General features: G+C 34.3%; 1 protein-coding gene across 4 annotated transcripts; it reads right to left on the reverse strand.

The window, feature by feature from the left end:
* Positions 1-548: 548 nt before the first annotated feature.
* On the reverse strand, positions 549-17,042 carry LOC149779942 (uncharacterized). 4 transcript variants are annotated; one of them, XM_089936637.1, is made up of 3 exons: positions 16,982-17,040; positions 11,423-11,563; positions 549-8,742 (listed from the first exon to the last, which is right to left on the reverse strand). In XM_089936637.1, exon 3 carries the CDS (start codon positions 8,708-8,710, stop codon positions 8,138-8,140), a length of 573 nt encoding a protein of 190 aa, XP_089792763.1. In that variant the 5' UTR covers positions 8,711-8,742; positions 11,423-11,563; positions 16,982-17,040; the 3' UTR covers positions 549-8,137. The 4 variants fall into 4 exon arrangements, with proteins under 4 accessions (XP_089792763.1, XP_089792762.1, XP_089792765.1 ...); XM_089936636.1 differs by lacking the exon at positions 11,423-11,563 and having other exon boundaries at positions 16,982-17,042; XM_089936639.1 differs by lacking the exons at positions 11,423-11,563; positions 16,982-17,040 and adding an exon at positions 9,447-11,416.
* Positions 17,043-17,174: the final 132 nt, after the last annotated feature.

A 17,174-nucleotide genomic window follows, 5' to 3' on the forward strand; every position in this document is an offset into this window, starting at 1 on the left:
ACCTAGTCTAACTGTAAACAAGGTTGGCCTTGAACTCAAATTCTATGTAAACATACTGTTTACAACTTACAATCATGGACAAATGTCAAGCACACAATGTATATTAAGTATACTGGGATACTTGTTCTGATGGATGTATAGATTATAGACAACAGGCCATCCCTTAATTCATCTAATCTATCATCAGAGAGTTACATATGTTTTTTTTCCCTTCAGAATAACTTTTATTCCCAAGTCAATTTCTTGACCAAACTTTGTGTATGGGTTGCACTTTGGGTAATAAAACAACTGATAGATTCTGGGATCTAGAGGTTAGAGGTCACCATAGTGATACTATGATTCAAAGTTTCTGCATAGTAATTTTAGTTCAAGACTGGATATGTTGACAAAAGGTCCCTGTCAATGAGACCCACTTACTGAGAGTCAACCATGCTCTACTAGTTTCAACAAAACATGGGATGACATATAATGTGACATTCACTGTACTCTAGGTGGAACTGTAGGCACTGCATTTAAATTAGTTGGGCTAAAATCAACTCCGATCACTGTTTAATTCTGGTAAAATTTTATTTCATTATTTCTTAATATACACTGGTATCAACAACACAATATACAAAAAAATACTTTCCTTCATTTCTCGATACACATTGCCTCAATGATGGTCAGTAAATTATGATGAATGAGCATGTATGAATACTGGTCTTAATCATTTATAACTGTCACACTGTACAAGGTGGCTGATGATTCTATCCTGGTATTAATCATTTATAACTGTCACACTGTACAAGGTGGCTGATGATTCTATCCTGGTATTAATCATTTGTAACTGTCACACTGTACAAGGTGGCTGATGATTATATCCTAGTATTAATCATTTATATGTGTAACTGTCACACTGTACAAGGTGGCTGATGATTCTATCCTGGTATTAATCATTTGTAACTGTCACACTGTACAAGGTGGCTGATGATTCTATCCTGACAGATGATAGGTTTTTCTGTGGAAATGATGTAGCACTGAATACATATGTACATCTGTTACACCACTTCTATGTATATTTAATTTCTCTGGTGAATATCTGCATTGATAAAGTCTTTCCCCACATCATCCCTGTGATAGGCAACCACAAAAGTGGACTAAGTTAAATCTGAGGTTACCTTATACTGAGGTTACCTTATACTGAGGTATATAAAAGACCAATATCAAAACTATAATGAAAACCATAACCATTCCAATGTAACAATATTGCCTGTGCCATTATGAGGCTCCATGCCAATGTAACAAGATGGTATAGGTTATTATGAGGATCCATACCAATGTAACATGATGGTATGAGTTATTATGAGGCTCCACACCACTGTAACAAGATGGTAGTTGTTATTATAACTCCATACCAGTGTAAAAAGATGGTGTGTGTTATTATGAGGCTGTACACCAATGTAACAAGATGGCATGTGTCATTATAAGACTTCGTACCAATGTAACAAGATGGTATGTGTCATTATAAGACTTCATACCAATGTAAGAAGATGGCATGTGTCATTATAAGACTTCATACCAATGTAACAAGATGGTATGTGCTATTATGAGGCTTCATACCAATATAACAAGATGTTATTATAAGACTTCATACCAATGTAACAAGATGGTATGTGCTATTATGAGGCTTCATACCAATGTAACAAGATGTTATTATGAGGCTCCACACCAATGTAACAAGATGGTATGTGTTATTATAAGGCTCCACACCAATGTAACAAGATGGTATGTGTTATGATAAGGCCTCACACCAATGTAACAAGATGGTATGTGTTATGATAAGGCTTCATACCAATGTAACAAGATGGTATGTGTTAATATGTAGATCCATACCAATGTAACAAGAAAGTATGTATTACTATGAGGCTCCATACCAATATAATAAGATGGTATGGGTGAAACAATACACTTGTGTTATGTATTGATACAATTCATAATACACAGCCTGCTATATGATACATATTGATACACATACAAACTTGATGGTCTTCCATCTTTGGAAGGTAGGCGTTGCTCTGTTATATATATTGGCATACTGGTTCTATTTCCAATATACAGATTACAGATAGACATAGAGTTATCATATATTTATATGCAATTCTCATTGATGAAAATATAACAAAAATACTTTCCAGCAGACTACCTGTAGGTTGTCAGTGAGTTTTATTCAATATTTTAGGCCTTTTAATGTAGGCTCCATTTAGCTCACTCTAGCCATCACACCCTTTGTTTTGCATGGCACGAATGCTTTGAAAATATCTTTTTACCAATTTCTTATATCTCACTTAAACTTAAAAGACATTACAATGTTATCTTCAAAACAGAAGAAAAAAAGAAATTTCCTCATGCAAAGAAAATCTCATCTAGAACAAACTAGGCATGGGAATGAGGATAAATACCCAAAAATCTATGACAGTGTAGTTCCTGCAGATGGCCACAGTACTTGTATTTGCTGGTGAAGAAGGAAAACTATTGACAACACCCAGTCGTTTTCTATAATTTAAAAAAAAAAAACAATTTTGCACAAAGTGATAAACTTGAGAGGTTTGAAGTCTGCACCCTTGTTGATTCTGTGCTAATTTTATTTATTCCATCAGAACCATCACTCACTGGTTAAATATCTCTGCATAGAAAGAGAAATTCCAATTCCATGTACAATTTATGGAGAGATGCTGCCAGGATTTTATCTTAAGGGAGACCTCCTCCTTTGTCACTGAAATATGGTGGGATTAGAAAAGATGGTTGGGGAAATGGCTATAGTTCAATATTTACCATATACTTCAATATCTGTATCTCTTCCTTCCTGATCTGCTTTCTTAAACATCCAATGAAATTAAAACCTTTAAAAGATGTCATCTTTAGATGTACATTTATAAGTGTTAATCTCTTAATTATTTCTGAGCAAATTACTCTGTTCCTTATCTGTGTATGAATATTGCTGTGTGTTCCTTCTGAAGGGGCATATACATAACTAGCTTTGTCAGCTTGAATATGTTGGGAAACTGATCTTTGTGACTGTTATGTACAATTTTCCAGAGCTCACAGATATTATCTTTTGGATACGTCTGCTCCAAATTAGGAATTTTCACTAACATAAACTTCCTTTGTTAAATCAGTAGTTTACTGACTACTATGCCAGATTTCTTCCATAATGCTATATTCGGGTTTTTAGCCAATCAAATCCATAGCCTGTTTGTGCAGACGTGAGTTATTCTGATAAATATCTTTGTTTCTTAATTTAAAAAAATTTCATTCTTATTTCTTCAATTTATTTTAACCATGATATGGATACATGGTTTTGTAGTATATGATATGTAGGGTTAAAATGATTCATAAAAGAAATGGAAACTGCATTCTACTTTTAAATTGTCTGTACCTGAATTAGGCTCAGTATTCTGCCCTTTCTACATATAATTTTCGAAATAAAGGGAGACTGACCATCATGACATATATATTTGTTTATCCTACATGTATATCTGACTTGTATTTAACACCATTTCAGGCTCAAAATCACTTTCTCCATTAACACTTTCCCAGCTCCAATAATTTCACATACTTAATAACTTTAAAAATGTTTGCCATCATCACTATCATTAGCCAGTATTTGCCAAACGAAATTGTAATGTGAAGATCAACCATGCCGGGAGTCAGACATTTTGATTTTTTTAGGTAGCCCATATCTTAAACATGCATTTACAAATCTTTTCTTATGGAAGGTACAAACTATGCCATAGTGGTTATTCCAGGGCACAATATGCAAATCAAATTAAGTTTATAAAACATTCATATCATGCTTGATGTGTAAACAGTTGCTGCTTGAAAAACAGATATTGTGACAAGAATGGTTAAATAAAAATTGTATACATCACTGAGCACATTTTCATATGCAGGACTTTCAACTAATTTGTGGGATTTCTTGTGCATCATTGTTCTCCAAGTGTGTGAATTGATACAAATTTTGTATGATTCATGCAATTGTTCACCCGAACAGTATCTCAGTTAACTACCTTACATTATCAATAAATGATTGGAGGTTAAACTGTACAGGAACAAGCAATAACCACCAAATGAGAGGTCAGTGTAACATATTTCACTGTGTGACAAGCCAGTAGTGTAGCCATCAAACTGACCAAAGCAGACAAGATACAATTCAACTTGGAAACTTCATGTAAAAGTAGTTATCAAACGATGAATAAAGTACTTCATTATGCATGTGAAGCACATTTAGAATGTATCCTTTATGCATGTGGAACACATTTAAAATGTATCCTTTATGCATGTGGAACACATTTAGAATGTATCCTTTATGCATGTGGAACACATTTAGAATGTATCCTTTATGCATGTGGAACACATTAAGAATGTATCCTTTATGTATGTGGAGCACATTTAGAATGTATCCTTTATGCATGTGGAACACATTTAGAATGTATCCTTTACGCTGAACATACTGCTGGGTTAAGATAATTAGCATTGAATGGGGGGGGGTGCAGATTATGAACTATATCACTTTTTGTTAATTTAACAGAGCGAGTATTCTCAAGTCATTTTAGTTTTCACTAACAAAAATGAGTGCCTGTAGCTGCAAATGCTGTTTCAGATGAATTCTAACTTTAAAGAATAAAAAGTCAAGGCAAACTAATAATAATTATTCATGATTGCTGAAGACTAAAATAACTTGCATATGGTAAGTTTTGTATCGATTCTCCATCTCTTGTATTGATATGAGTATCTTTACTGCAAAAGTATTAATTCAGCGATATATCAATGAATTGCTTTCACCCCAATAAGATGATCTATATTACTATGAGGCTATTTACTTATTGTACTATGAGGCTATTTATTTATGCTATGAGGCTATTTACTTATTGTACTATGAGGCTATTTACTTATTGCACTATGAGGCTATTTACTTATTGTACTATGAGGCTATTTATTTATGCTATGAGGCTATTTACTTATTGTACTATGAGGCTATTTATTTATGCTATGAGGCTATTTACTTACTGTACTATGAGGCTATTTACTTATTGTACTATGAGGCTATTTACTTATTGTACTATGAGGCTATTTACTTACTGTACTATGAGGCTATTTACTTATTGTACTATGAGGCTATTTACTTATTGTACTATGAGGCTATTTACTTTTTGTACTATGAGGCTATTTACTTACTGTACTATGAGGCTATTTACTTATTGTACTATGAGGCTATTTACTTATTGTACTATGAGGCTATTTACTTATTGTACTATGAGGCTATTTACTTATTGTACTTGTTTTCCAAATACTGTATATGACTCTCTGATTCATTTTCAAAATGCATGAAAGAAAATGCAATAAAGTGAGAATAATAAATGCATACCAATGATACAAAAATTAATAATAAAATGCACTAAAACAATTATTTACAAATTGCAAAGCTTAGTCTGAGAAACTGTGCTGAAAGCAAAACAAAAAAGCCTGAAACAAAACACAGTCCTTGTCTGAATGTGGTAGTGTTTTTCATGTCTTTACATGCACTATATGAAATAAAATGATTCTGCAGGCAAACAAGTGGAGTATTAAAAATTGGTAACAATTGCAGAATTTCTTTAAGCAGATCACACACACACACACACAAACATTCATTTGAACAAAAAAGAGAGAAAATTCTACTTTTCCAACTGCCGTTCCAATAAATAGTAAATGAACATATATATGCACCTTAATTGCTAAATATCAAGTGCAGAAAACAAATAATAACAATCCATGATGTCATTTAATCTAAGGTAACATTATTTCAGGAGACCCAGCATCAAATTGTTTATGGCACTTGTTTTCAACTGAATCTGACAAAAATCTGAGCCAATTTGAATATAACAAGACCAAATGAATCTTTGTACAACAAAGAGCAAACTTCTGTACTGAAATTCAGTTAAAATTTACTTTTATAGCACCTACTCCTGTAATTTATTTCTGTTAAGCAGCTTCGGAAAAAAAGTAAATTAAAGGTTTTTCTATCTTAAATCATGGTAGGCATCTTTGATTGTGGACCATTACTGCAAATTCTAAAGTTCATTTTAATGTCAAAATGAAACAAAACAGAATTTACTCACCGCAACAGTATATATTATATTGATATATCCAAACTGTGTGTTAAAGTATAAATTTCCAGGCAAGCTTTTAGAAGTACATGTAATTCTGACTGCATTGGAATTCATAACATTTATTTACTTTACAATGAGGAGTGGTGACAGCCTGTTAATACTGCATTTTGAGTTTTGAGTACAGTGCAGATGGTAAAGTTCTCTGAAATATTCTCTATGTATGTCAGTAAAGTGACGGTAACCATGAAATACTGTACTGAATCTAAGACATTGCATTATGCATGAATAATCATGAACTTTGACCATGTATAGTGCATTTTTTCATGCAATGCGTCAAAAGAAGCATGCATACATTTTTCTAGAGCTGTATATTAAGTTGCAGAAGCCATATTTATAATCTTTTCTATCCATCCATCTGTCCATTAATTAGTACCTCTTGCAACCTCCAAAAGGTATGCAATCCTTATCCATAATTCAATACCATGTGGTATGTGATTTGTATATTACAAGTAGATATGACTTTTAAAGTTTTTGTCTTTTTAGGTCCAGTTTTAATGGAGTTCTGCACATTTTTTTCAAAATTCATCTTCACTATAATACATCCTTGTAGCTTCATTGTTGCTCAGAACTTATTCAACATATTCTATGCAAATTGGTGTGTGTATTATCTCACAAACCTTAGAGTGTGCCTTTTAGTTGTTTTGCCTCCTTTGCAAACGTCACACCCCTTGACTGTGGAGCCTGGTATATTACATCCATTACTAATGACTCGTATTCCACCTTGTACTTCAAACTGGATAGTACCAATGATGAAAAAATTACTCTGAGTCATAATTTTTTTCAGAAAAAATGGAGGAAAGTTCATTTTCCTTGTAACATTAATACTGGACATGTTTCATCATGTGGTACAAAAATATATATTTTAGCAATATGAAACATATTCAGTATTTACACACAAGCAAAAATTTTCTTTTTGTTATATATCATGAATCAAAGTTTAGATAATTAAATTCATATTTTAGCCCACCTCCCCCCACCCGTTTTCATAAGTTCACCTCAGTGTCAACCATGTTAATTTGATGATCATTAAAAATATCACCAATTTCAGAGAACAGTAGGCTTAGGATTAACCTTTCCGTTTCAATAAAATAATTTTTTAACATTATGCAAAATATAACATGGTGTCTGACCCCATCCCTAAAACAAGCTATAGACATTGCTGACAAGACAGTGAAAGAGAGATAACTTTATCAAAAACAAACCGCATTACCTTTCAATTAAAAAATAAAATTGTCCCCGAAAGGTAATACAGTTTCCATTTGTTGTTCAAGTTAACAAAATATTTGTTTTTCTTGCTACAAGTGTAACTTCTATAGGCACATATATTCAAGTACTGAATGACGTTATGGGAGCTTGCATAGAAATCGAAAAATATGAAAAAATATTTCACCAATTAACTCTAGAAGAGAATACACACTATAAGAATGAAATTTTTCAGATGCTTCTGGTAGAAAAGGAAAAATAGAGGCAATATATCCAATATCATATACTGGCATACTTGCATGTAAGTAGAGAAAACTGCAAACTGGCTGATCTGGGTCTATGCAGTATGTTAGAAGAAATCAGTAGAAACGAAAAAAAAACCACAGATCCTGATCTCCCAGCACATAATGTGATGGCAGATTAGTGCCTATGCTGTTTGCAGTTTGACTTGATTAATAAGCAAGCATATATGGTGCCTATTTAAATAATGATCCCTATATTTATAAATATATCAACAACTTGAAACGTGTTCACAGTACAGGGATTCTCCACCACAATGTATGAAATTACATCAGCACAAAACTTAACCAATGTGTGCATAAAACTGACATTCATACAGCCAGGTCTAAGCCAGCTTATCTACAAAAACAATGTTCTGCAGAAAAATACTTAACTTAGTCTGATAGTCCTAGTTTGATTATCAATACACATGTCTTTCCTTTCAGAAATAAACATTAGTTTATATATTACCATAAAAAATCGATATCTGATTCTGAGACACACCACGAGCTCCGATCGCTCCATCTTTCAGCAAGGCCCATTGCCTCCTCATAACTAGGTGGTAACTCCCCTGGAAAGCCATTAGGGGGAGCCTCAATGACAGGTATGTATCCATCTGTGATGCTGATATTCTCCTCTTCCAAACTGATACTTGCTCCGCTTACTGTGTCCACATCACTTCCATTTGAGCTGGAATCATTTTGTCCTTCAATGAGAGGAGAACAGGTAGAATTCTCATTCTGACTTCCTGAGGATACATAGGTAAAATAATCCTCCACTCTGTTTCCCATAAGAAGGTCTGAGCAGCTAATTCTCCCAAGGCATTTGGGTATGTGAGGATGAAACATGGATACAGTTTCAGAAAACTTATTTCTGTAATTCATCGATACTGGAAGATACAAACCAGATGAGCCGTAAAATCTGAATTGATATTGAAAAGATGGTACAAACAAATCATGCTGGTCACATCCTCTTGAGTTATGTCTTTGCGATGTGCGCCTAGACCTTCTCTGACCTCGTTTTTTAAAGAAGTCCCACATCTTGCATGTTCTTTATTCAGTCATAACATGGTCTGCAAAGAGAACAAAGTCTGTTCAAATCCAAATCATGAAAGCATGTAAAAACTGATGAATCAGATGCAGCTATTCCTCAATACAACATGTTAGCCAGTAATTATACCTGAACACAACAGTAAATGATTCCAGACTGATACTGAAAGGAGGAATGAATAATTGTTTACTTAGTCTTCCTTATATGCAGACTGTCACCTGACTTATGACAAAACAAAATGCCATGGACTTGGATCATTTCCAATGGCATTTCCATCAAATTTGTAAACAAGGTTGGGTCTGTTTACTTAAATTCTAGCAAAGAACCTGAAAATATTGGGTAAACCATAGGAATTCCAATGGAACAACCAAGGTCCTGAATTCAAATCCAAGTAAACATGTTATTTACAAATGATCATTATGTTAAATTATAATCTACAATCATGGACAAAAGTTAGCTAAGTAATATGTTGTTTACAAATTACAGTTACAATCTACAATCATGGACAAAAATTAACACAATATATATTTGGAAAACACAGTAATCATGAAAGTTTCTAGAATAAGCTTGAGTATTAGACACATTTAATCTATCAACACAGCCAAGCCATTATTGTGGGTGGATAAGTGTTTACCAACCAAGATTTTTCTAACTGGACTTCACTGTACTCAACTGAGTGACTGATTGGTCTAAAGCACTCACCATTTCAGACCATTGCCATCTCACCTCTGTCTGTGTAGGTTCTCGTCTCGGGTTCAGCCAATGTGGATATGCGAGAAAGCTTGCCAGTAGCTTCTCGTTGGTCGGTGGTTCTTTCCGGTATCTTCCTGGGTTCTTCCTCCACCATTTACACTGGCCGCCATATAAATCTCGTGCTGAAAAATGGCATTAAACCACAACAACAACAACCACAACAACAACAACTGTACTCGATAACTTTATATTGAAAAATCCAAATACTGGTACCGGTACTTGAAGTCATATTTTTCTTGAAATATGTCTCAATTAATACCTGAAAACATCCAACATAAAGTACTCTACTATACTATGTTTATGTGTACCATATACACTCACATATATGAAACAAGTCAAACTGCAATAAAGAAATATCTTGATCTGCCATAGCATAATGTACCTTCAGATCAGGGTCTATGCCGTTTGTTCTACTGATTACAACTAACAAACTGCACAGACCTAGATCTGCTGGCACATAAGCAACTGCAGATCTGGGACTATGCAGTTTGCAGTGGACTCATCTTATAAGTGAGTATATACAGCATGTGCGAAATCAATTACCATGTCTGATTCAAATATACGCTGTTTCATAAATAAACTAAAACATGTTCCTTGCAGTTTTGATTTGTTAATCATAAGAACTATATACTATTCTATTCAAAACACTAATATCACTGAACACATGTAATACCTATTGCGGGTATATGGGAGAAATAACAAAGTTACGCCCCCATGGGTTCTTGGGGTTTAATCAGATGTGGTGATGAAGAAAAATAATCACCAGAAGACCTACAACATATACATATGAAATAATTAAAAGTTATCCAATCCATCACACATGATAAGACCTGGAATTATTAAAAAACTATCATAATGTAATTCCTAAAAACTTACCAGCACCATGTAGTATTCTGATGTACAAATGTTATTGTCTTTGATACCATTTGCAAAATATTGAGTAACTTACTGCACCCATAAATGTTGGAATTGACTCTTGGAGTCATTGGAGGAGTGAACAATGGAATATGGAACTTATTAATAGAAACTGGCAGGTGCTGCAAAGGAAGCAAGTCACATGCTACTCACTCACCATACATACAACAAAACAACTTGTGTATATGGACAATGGACATCACTGTACTGAATCTGTAACACATAAACACACAAAGACAATAACAATAACAAACACTGGTTTACACACATTTCATGCAAATAAATATCAGCTGAATAAACAAACAGCAAAAATCAATTCTCTTTTCTCAAAGCCCAAGTTTATTCATGTTAAATCTAAGTGGCAGTTTATTATCTGTGTCGATACTGTCTATAATTGCTTATAAGTTGAGTCAAACTGAAAACAAACAAAAATCCCAATCTGCCAATGTTGCATAATGCACCTGCAGATCGAGGTCTATGTTGTTTGTTCTACTGATTACTCCTAACAAACTCTACAGACCCAAATCTACCAGTGCATTATGTGATGGCAGATCTGGGTCTTTGCAGTTTGTAGTTGGGCTCATCGCTTAAGTAAGTTTATATGGCAATTCACTTCGTATAAACTGTCTTAAGGGTATACATCTTCTGGTCAACCAAGATATTATCTTTGAGTAATCTACACTGTCTACTATTTATTTAACCAAGCAATAACCTGGGCTGTGACATATAAATATGAAGGTTTCATTATCTTTGTAACTTGTCAGAGGGAATAGTTCTTGTTGATTTTTTTAACTAATCACTGTGTCTTATTTGTTAAGTTTATATATTCCTAGCTGATGGTGCCAATGCTTTTTGGGTCATGTGACATTAGATTCCCCCCTCCCATTTCCAGCAGGCGCTAGTATCACAACATTATATTTGTGGTTTGTTTAATGCAGCCAGGATTTAAGAAGTGTGTATTTTTATATGTTGGTCCTGATTTATGATACACAGTACCCCCCTCTCAGTCACGTGTCATAGCAATAAGTGTATACCATAGTCCTCAGCTCAGACAAGTCTGTTGCCTGCACCAACAACTGCATTTCTCAGTGCTCAGACAAATGTATCAACATCAGCTCAATCAGCTCACACAACTGAGACACCAATTTCAGCACCCCTTCCTCCAAGAGATGTGTCTAAAATACAAACCAGAGTCCAACACATGAAATCATAAGCCAGAAAAGATAGGACTCTAATAATTGGCTCCTCAATATTGAAAAGTATAATACCAAGGAGACTTCTTAAAACAAATGTACTGACTCTAAGAGGTGCAAAAATTGACAACATCATGGACAGAATAATGAATACTGACCTAACCAAATACAACCAAATTATTATTTTAGTAGGTGGAAATGATGCCAGTGATGGAAGGTCACTAAATCAAATCAGAACAGATTTTGAAAGTTTACTGTATGCTGCTAGGTATTGCAGCCCAAATACATGTAAAATAATGATATCAGGACTACTTCCTCATGTGGACACCAGGGTGAAAGAGTGTGTGTGATTTGGATTTTTAATGTAGCTTTAACAATTTTTCATCATTTTGCAATGATGTCTGCTGTGTAACAGTTTATAGTGATGTGTAGCACTGGGGCATCATGACACAGAAATGTAGCATGATGTCCCACCCAGTCATTATCCTGACACCAGGCCAACCAGTCCTAACACTAACCTCTTAATGCTGAGTGTCAAGCGAGGCAGCTGTTAGTACCATTTTAAAAAGTCTTTTGTATGACTCGGCCGTGGATTGAACCCATGACCTCCTGCATCCAAGGCGGACGCTCTAACCACTAGGCCACTGGTACAGTCACCAGGTTGAAAGAAATCAATGACCTGATAATTGACCTATGTGAAGACTTCAACCTATAGTACATTCCACAATACACATCTTTCTTTCTCCAGAACCAGGATGTTGACCTAAGCCTCTACCACAGAGACAAAATTCATTTAAATAGGAAAAGAACCTCTCAGCTACTGAGAAAAATTAACATGTATGCCTCCATTTTCAAGCACAATAATGATGAGTACTGTCTGGAGAAACTGGGCATGTTACACAGGTATGTCATCAAAAAATTGGGCATGTTACACAGGTATGTCATCAAAAAACTGGGCATGTTACACAGGTATGTCATCAAAAAATTGGGCATGTGACACAGGTATGTCATCATGGCAAACAGATTGAGTGCTTCAGATGCCATAAATTTTGACAAAAACAAAGACTCTGTCAATCAATGTATTATACATATTAGGAAGCTGGCAAAGAGGAGAATGCCAATGATTCATTTATAACAAATCAAAATGTACCTAGTGAGACTCTTGTCTCTAACTATTCAGTGGAAACTATTGAAAATGCAAAAGTTAATGGATTTTCAGGGTCTGTATGTGACTTTGAAGATGCTAATATATATGAACAATTAAATATAGAAATAGGGTGTCAGAATGATAAAAGTAGTATGGAGACAATTTCGGTGATTACCTCATTGCATGATGATATATATATAATTGATATGAAACTAAATACAAAAGGTTTTAACATAGGTCACTCAAATGTACAAGGTATAGTGGGAAAAATAGACCAGATTAAGTTAATGTTGTCTTCCAATGAAAATAATATACATGTTTTAGGACTCACTGAAACCAAATTAAATGCTAACCACAATGATAATCTATTTCACTGTCAAGGCTACAATAAACCATTACACAGGGACAGAGAGACAGCAGGCGGAGGTCTTGTCTACATTAGGAAAGATGTAAATGCAGAAAGGCAACTTGACTTGGAGTCACATGAAATAGAGAGTATCTGGGTGGAAATTTCTCAAAATAATGCAAGATCATTCCTAGTTGGTTTCATTTATAGGCCACCTTCCTCCAAAGCAATTTGGAATGAAAACTTTTTGAAACAAATGGAAAATGTTCTTGCATAGGAGAAAGAATCATATATACTCTGCGACATAAATAAGGACCTTCTCAATACTCAAATAAGGAACAACTGCATGGAATTTATTGAATTATTAGGCCTAGACCAGATGGTAAATGAGCCCACAAGGGTAACAGAAAATCAAGCACTCTTATTGATAACATTTATACCAACCTACCAGACAACGTGGCTTGTGTTAATGTTGGTCTTAGTGACCACTATCCTACTTTTTTGACAAAAAGGTTAAATGCAAGAGAAATAAGAAAAATACACACAAAACGATCACTTACAGATTGTTCAAAACTTTTAACGAAAAACAATTTCTCAATGACCTACATAAAGTTCCATGGAATATGATAAAAAATTTGGATGACATAGATGAAGCTCTGAGGGTGTGGATTGACTTATTTATGGATGTAGTCTCTAAGCTTGCACCACTGAAAGTATGTAAAGAATGAAATCCAACCTAATTGGCTTACTGCTGAAATCCTAGATGCTATGAAAACATGAGACCAATTCAATGCTATGGGAAACCATGCACAATATAAAGTATGGAGAAATAAAATAACAAGTATGAATAAAAAAGCTAAAAAAGTTTTATTATCAATCACTGCTTGAAAACAAAAACAGCAACACAAACTCCATTTGGAAAGTCTTCAGTGAACTCACTGGAGGAGCACACAAAGATCACACAAAAAAATTCACTCACTTCTGATAAATGACACCACAGTCACTGGTGACACTGACACTGCAAATGTTTTCAATGATTTTTTCACCAACATTACCAAAAAATTTAAAGAACCAGTGATAGAAAACAACTTTAATGAAATGAAAAAGTTCTGCAGCAGCAAAATCTCTAAAAAGGTATGTTTCTCTATCCCAGCAGTATCAAAAAACTTAGTTAAAATATGTCTCAGTGAACTTGATACCAAGAAAGCTATGGGACTTGATCAGATTGGTCCACGACTCATTAAATCTTCTGCCTCTGCTATTGTAGATAGCATAACATTCATAATTAATTTAAGTATTACAACCTCATCTGTCCCCAAAGTATGGAAAACTGCAAAAGTAACTCCTATTCACAAATCTGGTTCTAAGGATGATGCTGATAAATACAGACCAATCTCAATACTACCAAACATGTCAAAATTGATTGAAAAACATGTCCAGGACTCATTCACGTCATATTTAACCAAACACTTGCTGTTACACCCTAATCAATCAGGCTTTAGTCAGAAACATTCCTGTGAGACTGCCTTGATCTCCCTAACTGATAAATCATGCTTCAAGCACTTGACCAAGGTAGAATAATAGGATCTGTATTTGTAGATTTCAGGAAAGCTTTTGACATGGTGGATTATGAAATCCTTTTGAAGAAACTGAAAATCTACTAATGTGATGAAAACACAGCTGGTTTACTGCATACTTAAAAGAGAAAACATGTTTATATAAATAATGTTCTATATGAACCAGGAAGAATTAGATGTGGAGTCCCACAAGGCTCAATTCTAAGTCCATTACTATTTATTTTATTTATTAATGACCAACCACTTTTACTAAGGGACTCAATGTCATCTACAGATCTCTATGCATTCCAAACACAAAGCATGAACTCAAAATTTCTTTGCAGAATGCCCTTAACAAACTGGACAACTGGTGCACATGCAATCATATGGTGGTAAATACTGGTAAAACTAAAATATTAGGTATCTCAACACGGCAAAGAAGGACATTAATCTTGATAGTGATGAACTATGACTGACATTGAAGGATAAATATCTGCAAATGGTCTGTCATGATAGACTACTTGGTGTTTTGATAGATAATTACCTATCATGGACTGAACATATCAAACATATCGGTAAAAAAGTCAATTCAAGTTTATGGCTTCTCAGTAGGATAAGACATTTTCTCCCTGAAAGGCACAGAAAACTATTTTATAACAGTTACGTATAACACTGTTTAGACTACTGTAATACAGTATGAGGTAATTCAAATGACAAAAACAGTAAAGCTGGCACGTCTTCAAAAAAGAGCATTTGGGCTAATATCAATCAATCAAGAAAGCAAGGAAAATTTAGCTGGAAAGTTAAAAATATTACCTATTCATGACCTAATCCATTTGAGAAAAGCAAAATTAATGTACAGGATATCAAATAATAGTGCTCCTGAATATTTACAATCACTATTCCAGTATAGGCTACCTGGCAATACTCCCCACCTGCGATCCATGTCTACCAAAAAGTATAAAATTCCCAAACCAAATAAGGAATTATTTAAAATAAATTTTCAGTATACTGGAACTTTGCTCTGGAATATTATACCAGTTGAGATTAGAAATGCCCCCTCTATTTCCTTCTTACAAACCCAGTATATCCAGTGGCTTCAGAGATGCAGCTAAAATAAATACATTCTTTTGTATGAGGGCCTCAAGGTAGATTAGTTCTTAGCTAATTGTGTTACCCTCTTTAAATAAAGTCATTACTGTTATCATTATTATATAAATATACACCCTTCCTTAAATGTTACTGGGGGTGGCCTACTCCTTTTGGTTTATACGTGTAACACTAAAAGAAGTAGATCCATCTCAAGTGCGCCATAGCACATGATGTAATGAACTAGCTTTCTCATAAAAGGTCATCTGCTTATAAGCATCCAAACAAGGGTATGCGGAATATGTCACTGATATTTGATACAAATGCTTTACAAAAAAAGCTACTGTTTCAAATGAAATTATGCTATCATAATTGATTGTGAATTGAGTATATTTCTATAAAGGTAAAACTATTTGCTTAAATACAACAAAACTAAACTGAGGACTCTCGAATATATAATCATGTGTTCATCAGCCATCACTCACTTAGGTGGCAGGGTTCAGTTTCGTAAATTGGCCCCTGGCAAATTTCTTAACTTAAGGCTATAGTGTGATTGCTTACTATTTAAAGATATGGATATATTTGTGAACTAGGTGTTTCGGGCTTGTGTTGTTCTTGAAATTGATGTCAGGCATATACACCTTCCACAGTTACTCTGCATTATGTTGATAGTGAAATACCAACAGTCAGTTAGGAAGAAGAGCTAGCTTCCCATAGCAGTAAACACATGGGTTTGGGGCAAGTAGAATATCTCACAAACGGCTTGGATGACAACTATTTTCAACTGCATAAGCCTGTTTAGTACACACTGTTTTGCAGAAGTGTCATCGAGGAAAAGGGCTTGTATTTGCACTGTGAGCATCACATGTTGTCAAAAATGACCTTCGGACATGAAACTTGCAGGTAGAAATTTGGAGTTGGGGTGCATAAACTTTTGCTATGAACTGCCGTTGACTTCTTTGGTCAAGTGGATAAAATTCTTATGCTTTGTTTTAATATAGGTATCCCAAAAATATGGACCTTTTTGACCTCAGTTGTGTGTTTGATTTTTTACGATTTTTTTAATAGTAGGTCACTGATTGCGGCATTAAATTTTATTATACATAAAAACTGTCCCCTGCCCCTTTAACATATCCCTTGATTTACTTTTGCTGATACCCTGGACAATCACTCATTCAATTCGTTCAAAGTCTTTTCCTCAAGTAGAATAAATAATGCATATAATTTACATTAAAATCAACACAAAACTCTTGGTAACTTACATTCTCGTTTTCGTAGCCATTCTGTCAACAAGATTTGTTTACTTCCTGATTCAGGGATATTACAAACGGTTTTCAATATGTCGTAAACTTGACTTCTTTTTGTATCAATGTCATTTCTCATATATTAGAAAGAAGCCTATTGTTCTTGATTGCAATTACTGAAAACTAATTTTGGTTGTAAAAATGAGATTAA

This window comes from Sinohyriopsis cumingii, chromosome 16 (assembly GCF_028554795.1).
Source record: "Sinohyriopsis cumingii isolate HCF-2022 chromosome 16, ASM2855479v2, whole genome shotgun sequence".
In the NCBI taxonomy this organism is placed as follows: Eukaryota; Metazoa; Mollusca; class Bivalvia; order Unionida; family Unionidae; genus Sinohyriopsis; species Sinohyriopsis cumingii.

Coding starts and splice junctions, on each gene's coding strand:
- LOC149779942 (XM_089936636.1), bottom strand. CDS start 8,710: ATGTGGGACTTCTTTAAAAAACGAGGTCAGAGAAGGTCTAGGCGCACA.